At 47.7% G+C, this 9,077-nt stretch overlaps 1 protein-coding gene across 1 annotated transcript; it reads left to right on the top strand.

Moving 5' to 3' along the window:
• Window positions 1-247: 247 nt before the first annotated feature.
• LOC104154540 (cholesterol desaturase daf-36-like) lies at window positions 248-8,479 on the top strand (the record flags this gene model as incomplete). The annotated part of the gene is made up of 6 exons (XM_009707745.1): window positions 248-436; window positions 3,086-3,264; window positions 4,711-4,836; window positions 5,116-5,235; window positions 6,729-6,905; window positions 8,318-8,479. Coding segments are annotated over 6 exons (953 nt in total), but the record flags the coding sequence as incomplete, so codon positions are not given.
• Between the last annotated feature and the right edge of the window lie 598 nt (window positions 8,480-9,077).

Raw genomic sequence — 9,077 nt, 5'->3', positions numbered from 1 at the left:
TAACTTCTCTGGCGCAACCCTGTTTCTATCCTGCCACTGATCTTCCACTAGAAAGGAAAGAAAACCTCCAATATTAATTTTTAGCAGGATACTTCTGCATGGTTTTGCACAGGCAGATGCCTACAACGTTGGGTAAAAGCACAGTGGGTGCTGCCTGTTCAGAAGCAATGGGTGTCTTACCTGACACCCCCCCACCCTTTATCTGGGGATGTTGTTTTTACAGCTTCATAATCTCCTATTTCTGCAGGGGAACAGCTCGCTGTCTTTCGTACCCAGGATGGCCAAGCCTACGTGGTCGATGCTTACTGCCCTCACCTCGGGGCTAACCTCGCCGTCGGCGGGCACGTCATGGGCAATTGCATCGAATGCCCATTTCACGGCTGGCAGTTTCGAGGAGAAGACGGAAAATGCATCAGCATCCCCTATGCTGAAAAAGGTGAACATCCCCCAGATCCCCAGAAAGCATCCCCAGAAATGGTACTGCCCTGCGTGTCCTCATTAAAGCTCCTTCATTAAGGAAAAGTAGCCTTTGTAATAACTCACCCTCCATCCTGCTCCCCTATTTCATGCAGCACCCTAATTTTCCTTCTGGGTTGCCCATGTTGGGGCATAATCATAAAATCACAGAATCTTTTAGGTTGGAAAGGACCTTTAAGATCGTCAAGTCCAATGGTATCATTGAATCCAACCATAAAATGTTCCAGTGCCCTTTCCTACGTTAGCTGATAACTGGGACTTTAGTTAAATAACCACCCTTCTTGATTTTGATAGTCCTACAACTCCTGCATTCAGCAAGCAGGGTATTAAAGAAGATTTTAAACTCTGAGTCATGCATTGCACCAGCAGGGATGGATCCTGAGGATCTGTTGGGTTTCAGCAATGATTCTGTACTCTGCGGTGACAGCTTACACCACGGCAGTGCTTAACTCGGTTGCATTAGCGTGACAGAATAGTTTCTCAACGGCATTTTTTTCTCCTTTTAAGGCTTGAAGGCAACTTTTGGTTGGAATCGAGGAAAGCTCTTTGCATACACCTGCCTTTTATATATGGTTTGTGTTGACTGTGTGGGAAGAATATCTTACTTAAAGTTCAAATGTAACCATTACTCGATCTGGCTGCACTGATTAGTTTAAATCACCAATTCTAGATGTGGCTGAAACCAGCAAACAGACTTACCTGGAGTTTTGCTTTGGTTTGTGCTTCTTAGTTATTTTCCTGAGAAGTTCAGCTTTCTCTGGTTGGGATTGATTGGGATAGCAATGAAAACATTGATTAGCACCAAAAGTCAGTCTTTCTACCAAACAGACTATTTTTCCCAAAGTGAAAGAAACGTTCCATCTATATGGGATAAGAGAAACAATTTCTAGATCTCATCAAGCAGCAATTCCTTTTTTTTCGTTTGGGTGTGTGTTATTTTCAGAAAAAAAGATTAATGCTGTACTTTTTTTCCCATATATACTCAGTCAGGAGCTGCATTCAAATGAAAATTTGGTTCCAAGTAATGAGCAATTATGTGTTTCATCACAAAAGGAGAGTGAATATTCTGGACATACGCAATCACTTGCCAAGATGCATTGTTTCATCTGAAACGGCTGTATTTAGAGGCATTGTTACCCACAGTTATTAAAAGAACGAAACTGCAGACAGCTGCCCTGCTCTCATACAGCCCAAATGGGTCAGGTTGGTTTAAACAGATTTAAAAGCCATCTGTGCTCCTGCAGGTCACTTTGATGGAGGGGAATTTTGGAGAGCTCGGATGGGCCCCACCTCCAGCACTGGGCTTGCAGGGGGCCGACAGCCAAGGAGAGCCGCAGAGCCCAACGCCGTGCGAGGTGAAGCTGGAGAAGGGTCTGGAGCACAAGTCTGATGGGGAGCGGCTGGGGGAGGTGGGGGCGTTTGGTCTGGAGAAGAGGAGGCTGAGGGGAGACCTGATCGCTCTCTACAACGACCTGAAAGGAGGGGGTAGTGAGGGGGGCGTCAGTCTCTCCCGTCAGTCTCTCCCCCTAAGTAACAAGCCATAGGACAAGAGGAAATGGCCTCAAGTGGCACCAGGGGAGATTTAGATTGGAGATTAGGAAGAATTTCTTCACCTAAAGGGTTGTGAAGCACTGGAACAGGCTGCCCAGGGAAGTGGTTGAGTCGCCATCCCTGGAGGTATTTAAAAGACGTGTAGGTGTGGTGCTTAGGGACATGGTTTAGTGGTGGGCTTGGCCGTGCTAGGTTTACGGTTGGACTTGATGATCTTAACGGTCCTTTCCAACCCAAATGATTCTGTGATTCTATGTCTGCGTGGGGGCAGACGAAGCCCTCTTTAAAATTTAAGGAGATGCATCCCACCCAAAGCACCAGATTTTTTTCAATCAGAAATCACAGTGATTGTCTCCTTGTGCCCCCTCTGATATTCATTGACTAAAAGAGAAACATAATTTCTCCTGTTATTCCACCTCCCACATGACCGTACAAGGCTGAGTACTAAGGAAGCGCTATCCTCTGTGCTTATTTGCAAATTAGAAAAAAAAGGATCAAAGGCAAAAGCCTTCCAGCCCAGTAGCAGCTACATTTTCTGACAATTGGGTAAATATAAATGCCAAAATTCATTTCACTGGAAGGAGTGCAGACTATCATGCACATTCTTAAAGCAACATGATACTGCAGTATGGTAACAGAGAACGGCTTGAACTCGAGAGGTGGCGATGACTTTTACTCTCTGCACATCTCTAGCTAAAAGCATCACCTTTTAGCTTGTTGAAACCTGAGGAGGGTCCATTTACAGCAGACATTTACTTATTTGAACAGTTTTAAGAGGAGTGAAAGAGGCCTCAGAGCAGCCAGTCATGTTTCTTCCTTAAAAAAACTTACACAAAACACCCAACTGATTTAAGCAAACTCTCTTCTGTGACCTTCAGAAGCTGTTGTCCTTCTTCAGCAGCCTGAAAGCTGGAAAAGTGTCACCAGAGAGTCTGTGCCACATGAGTATCTCCCATAAAGATGATTTCTGAGCCGTGGTTCAGGACGAGGTGACTCTCGGCACCAGGGTCAGCCTCGGAGATACTGCTTTTAACTGATTTCTTTCCATCCTCTGCAGTGCCAGATTTTGCCAGGGTCCGGACCTGGCCATCCTGCGAGGTGAACGGGATGGTGTTGGTCTGGTATCACTGTGAAGGCGTCAGTCCGACGTGGGCAGTGCCCGAGCAGCGTGAGATCACCACCAAAGAGTGGGTCTTCCGTGGGCAGACAGAGCACTTGGTTGATGCGCACATCCAGGTAGGGAGCCCGGTCCCTCCGTGGGGCAGGTCAGGGTCATCTCCTCCCAGTTAACCCATTCAGGGACATCTCCTCCCAATTAACCAGGCCCTGCCTGCACTCAGTGTCATCGCTGCTGCTCGCAGAGCTCAGACCTAGAAATACACCCCACATACCGAGAATACAGCATATGTTCCCCAAACACGGATCGTGAGCTTCTCGAGTAGAGAACAGATGTTCTGGGTACTTACAAGGAATCTGTTAATTTGCTTTGACTTATAACTGATGTAATTTTAAAAAAAATTCTCTAAGAATTAGCGTCAGGAGGCTTTTCAACTCAGCGACCACCGAAATAGAAACGCGCGGTTATTTTGCAGCTAATCTTCGTAATCACCATCATACACTGACGAACGGAGAAAAAAAAGGCTGTTGCCTCCATCGCCTTTCTGTGGAAATGAGTCTGGAAAAGGGGAACCGTTGTGTGGCACTAACCCAAAGGGACCATGGCCGTGGTCCTGGGAGGGAGCCGGGGAGAGCCCCGGGGGGAGACCCCTCCAGGAAGGTGGTGGGAGGCAGCGGCAGTTTTGAAACTGGGGAATCTCTGGAGGTCCTTGGGAGGTTTCGTATGCGTGCTGCTGAGCAGAATGCTTCTGTTCATAAAAATCAGTGACAAAAATGACGCTTAATGTAGAGCTCACTTTGCAAAGGCAGTGCCTGCCTGCTGACTAAATCACGACTAAAGTGAGTGGGTTAGAAAGGAATGGAGAATTATTAGGAGAAATGAAGAAGGTGCATGAGACACATGAGATACAGCTCTGGGAGTGTGCAGTGGAGTTGTGAGAAGCAGGGACAATTTGGGAGATTGATGGGACAGTAATATTTATTTCATGTCTGCTTTTCAGTGCAAGCCACTGTACCTAGGTCTGTACTGGGACCAGTCTGTTCTACTTGGCAAGCTGGTGGAAAGCTGGTGTATTTGAGTAATAATGCAGTTAAAAGTTCTCAAAAAGTGACATATTCTGGGCAGGCTGGTGGGGTTTATAGGTTTAAAAGTATGTGAAAACTAGTCTAGGAGCACCAACACAAAAAGACTTTATTCCTTACAATTATTACAGGGCCAAAGGAAGGACTTATTTGGAGTCCCAGCTTGTGCAGCTGCAGAAGTTAGCACATACAGACTTCTTTGAGCTTAAAATGAGCTCTGAATTTCCTGAGCTTCATATTTAAATCATTCCTATACACTAGTTAAGAACCGGTCCCAGGTCAGTCTGTGCTGAGGTCTCTTTCTCCACGCACTCGGTTGCCCCTTGCTGTGTCAGGTACCTGTGAGCATCCCAGCCCTGCTGGGAGCGGTGTGCCCTGGGCTGTGCCGCCGGCACGCTGGTGCCATTGTGATGTGGCTCTTAGGTACAGGCAGCTCACACCCAAATCAGTTATTGCCAACGGCAAATTGTTCCCCAATGGCAGGAAATCCCCGAGAACGCGGCCGACACGGCTCACCTGGCTTTTCTCCATGGACCAGCTATTCTGGGTGGATCCGATCTGAGATACATAAGGTCCAAGCTGTGGGATTTTATGAAGCACATCTGGAAGGTAAGAACCTAGCTCCCCTCTTAGCCATTAGGAGGTCAAAGTCTTTCAAACCAGGTCCCCTTTCTGCCTCAAAGCATCAGTCCCACCTCACCCCCTCTGCTGCATCCCCCCATCTTCAGTCTCTTTTCTGTGTCTCTGAGAGTTTGAGCTGCACTTCCTCATCGGTGCTCATCTCTAGATGGTCTTCACAGCCAGCTCTTGTCACCATCTCCCTGCTACCTCCCCTCAGCCTGTACTCCCCGTCTCTCAGACTGACCCGATCCTTCTCCACCCCTCCAGGCAGAGTGGCAGCCGGAGCCAGAGCCCAACGAGCATTGCTCTCGACTACTGGTTCAACACACCGCAACCATCTTTGGGAAGCACATCTCCTTGATGGATTTGACCGTTTCAGCCAGGCAGGTATGTCCTGCATTGGTGACCACCAGAACTCTGGTGGGCTTTGTCACCTGAAAGGCTAAGTGAGACCTTGCCCATCCTGCCCAGCGTAGCCTTTCCTACCAAGTGCATCAGACACATGGGCCAAAACCTACACACTGGCACCGGGGCTGCATAGAGAAAAGGGAGGGTTCCTAAGGGCTGCTGTGCCCCCAAAACCACTGAGAAAAATAAAAAGCTGGTGCCTGAGCAGACACTGATGACAATCCGAAGGGACCTTCACACCACGTTGTCACAGGTCTTTACAATACAGAAGTGTGGAACTTTTCAGTCCATGGTGAACAGGCCTGGGAAAGGCAAACAATCAGAACCAGCGTGTCTTGTAGCCCAGGATCAGCCCTGAATGAGACCATAAAATCACTGACACAGATTGATAAAGAATTATAGGAAAACAGAAATAATGCCATGAATCAATGGGAACTAGATGTTCTCACTTTTATTTTTGGTTGTGGGGTTTTTTTGATGATATGCTAAGTTTGCCTGATAAAACCAGTAATTTTGTTCTAGTTTTTGAAGGTATTTGACCTATTCCCATATGACAAATTCAGAACAATAGCAAAACAAGTCATGATGCAAAACTTTGATAAAGGATACATCTCGGTGTAATTAGGGATTTATCACAAAGTGGATGTTGATTGTATCTCTGTTCAGTTCTTAGATCTGTGCTGTTTAGCACTGATATCAATGTGAACAGGATGAAAAAGACATTAAAATAACTTCACAAAGCATTTGTGCCCAACCAAACATTAGAGTAGTAAATAAAGTAGCCAAAAAACCCAGCAATATTTGCAGTGCTTCAAAGAACCAAGTGTAAGACCATGCCTCTGCGTGTCTGGATGCACGTCAAAGAGCACAGAACAAGGACATCATGTCATGCAAGATAAAAGGCTAAATCTGATTTCAGCTAAAACCTGGTGTTACCGTTGTAGCTGCAAAGGAGAAAGCCAGAGCAGGAGTAGGGCTGTTGTATCACCTCCATACTGTATTGCAATTGCTGCTACTGAGATCGGAGCTCTGGACCAGTGTCAACAATCCTATAAGGCTGTTCATGACCTGAAGGTAATTCAGTGATGAACAACAAGAGCAAGTGAAAATTTGGAAGCATTTCCTAGAAGATTAGATTTTTAAACTTTTGGGGACTGGTAGAGTACTGTAAACTCTCACGAATTCCTGTGGGCCCACAGTAAAGCCATCCAGCCCTGACACATCTGTGAATGTCCCAGGCCAATATGGGCTGCATGGCTCTGCTGGATTTCCCCTGGCCTGGGGAGCATTAGGAGATGGCAAGCAGTCTGTAACTCATGGCCCTGAGGCGTAGTTTGACTTTGTGCCTATTATCCGATGAAAAGACAGAACATGGTCTAGGAGGCATCTTAGGCAGGTCTCAAGCTGTGGGAGCTGCTGCGCCAGGGGGCTGGACCACTGGGGATGGACTGAGGTGCTCTGTTGCTCTGCAGGTGGGGCCAGGGCTGGTTTTCCTGACCTTCAAACATGCCTTCCTGGGCCATGGGATCATCCTGCAGACGGTGACTCCCCTGGAGCCTCTCCTGCAGAACGTTGTTCACAAAATCTACTACCAGAAGAACATACCAGCCATAATCCCCAAGTTCATCCTGAGAGCAGAGTGCATACAGGTAAGGTCTCTGAAGAAGAGCAGCCAAAGCTGGTCCCTTGGAGCTTGGTGGCTTGGAGATGTGAGAAGCAAGAGCAGTTGCCCACATGGGCTCAGATATACATGGGAGCAGAGCTCCCATGGGCAAGATCCTTTCAGTGCTTGGTATGATCTTTCATTTTTAGTAGCCCAAAGAACTAAACTGGAGGTTTAGTGAAGAGGGTCTCTGCAGTGGGTCATCTGTTGAGGGTGGCAGGGAGGTGCTATCCCTCTCCTGTGGGTGGGGAACTGGGGCACAAGGATTAGGCAACCTCTCCCAAGCTGCAGGAAGTCTTTGAGGGAACTAATAACTGCATCCAGATTTCCAGCATCCCAGGGCGGTGCTTTAAGATCATCCTCTCTCCTTTGGTAAAAACTATGCCAAGAAATTCTCTTGTTGTTAAATTATCACGAGATTTGGCAACTCTTGCCTCTCCTGATAGAGGTTTTCCAGGGCCTTTCTACAGGGATTCATGGAAGTGGTGAAAGGTCCATCTGGAGGTCTCCAGTTCAATATCCCAGTTGGGGCAAGACTATTGCCAAATGCAGGTCAAGCACAGCCTTGAAGGCCTCCTCCTTGAATGCCCCCATTCCTCCAGTTCCTGAGGTCACCCATTCCATTATTGCACAACCCATCTTGTTAGTTTTTATTTTTAATGTCCATTTTGAACTTCTCAACCTGCAATCTGTAGCTGTTACTCCTTGTTACACCAGCTGGCACTACCAAGAAAAATCTGATTCCGTCATCCCCGTAACTCCTTTCCAAGCAGTCAGAAGAGCTCACATCCTTCTCTTCTGTCAGGGATTAAAGCTTGGAAACTGTTTGACCTGACCAGAGAGGGTTTCACTGGTACTATAGTAAAATTTGCCGAAAGATGATTTTCAGATGCCAAAAACCTACTGCAAATCAAACTTAGCTGTGCTGGCTCGTGTTGTATAAATGCTGGCTTAATATTTTGCACCTTACTAATGTGAACGAGCAGCACTCATTTCTGCAGAGACTTCCTCACAAAGGAAAACTCCATAATCTTACTGCACGTGTGTCTGAGCAGAGATTAAGACGTGGATGCTTAATTTATAAAGCCCTGGTTGGCTGGAGCTACCCAACGAATCAAAAACGTCAGGGGGAGCAGCTCCTACCTACACAACATTCATTTCTTTTCCTATGACAGGAACAGTCTAAGCTGAAAGTGGCTTCTTGTTTGGGAGCTACGATGGGCTAAACATCTGCTAACTGCAGACAGAGCTGTAGCGTTACAAGCTACGAACAGCATGAGCAGCCCCACACCGGTCGTTTGGGAGAAATGCTAAAAAATACACCTAGTGTGGAGGGAGTTCGCACAAAATTTCTGGTTCAGCTTCCCCACCTGAATGAGACTACCCTTGTCCCCCCAGTTTGAGCGCGATATAACCATCTGGAATAACAAAGAGTATCTGCCCAAGCCGCTGCTGGTCAGAGAGGATGCCAGCATCCAGAAGCACCGGCGCTGGTACGCCCAGTTCTACAGCGCGAAGAGCACGAGGCTCCCGGCACAGAAGGAGGGCCTGGACTGGTGAGGACCTTGCTGCGCGCTGCAGAAGGTGGGCAGAGGTTCTCAGGAGGCTCCTGCCCATCCTGGCTGGTGGGCAGCGGTGCTGGGCAGGCATGACCAATATAACAAATATTGGCACTGGCACAGGGAGCAGAGCCTCAGCCCTGGCGAGCCTCTTTTACCTTCTGTGTTCAGGGCATCAAAGCTCCAAGGGTGTAACCCGCTTGCTCTTGTACCTGTGCTGCAATGTATGAGCTGAGCGTGAACTTAAAATTGCCAGAACTGCCTTTAAAGTGCCCTTGTCTCTCACTGCTGCTATCATTTCAAGTAGTTATATGAAAAGCTTTTCTTTTATTGTCTGAAGTGTCCTTTCCCCACCAGGCCTGCTGTTGCTTCTGCACCATCACCTTGGCTGGGGCAGGCTTCAGCTCTCCAGGGGAGGCTTGGCTGATGCCTGCATGGCATCGGAGGTGTGATTGCAAAGCCCACAGACATAGGCCATCTCCCTTCTCTCTGGCAGCAGGCAGGGCAGCACGGATTTTAGCTGCCCACCATGTCTTTACCATACCTGTGGGCTTCCTCGAGCCTACAGTGCTCTTGCCTGAGTCAATTCCTTCTGGAGC

Source organism: Cariama cristata, unplaced genomic scaffold (genome assembly GCF_000690535.1).
Source record: "Cariama cristata isolate BGI_N322 unplaced genomic scaffold, ASM69053v1 scaffold43379, whole genome shotgun sequence".
Classification (NCBI taxonomy): Eukaryota; Metazoa; Chordata; class Aves; order Cariamiformes; family Cariamidae; genus Cariama; species Cariama cristata.
This window is presented reverse-complemented; position numbering and strand designations above follow the sequence as displayed.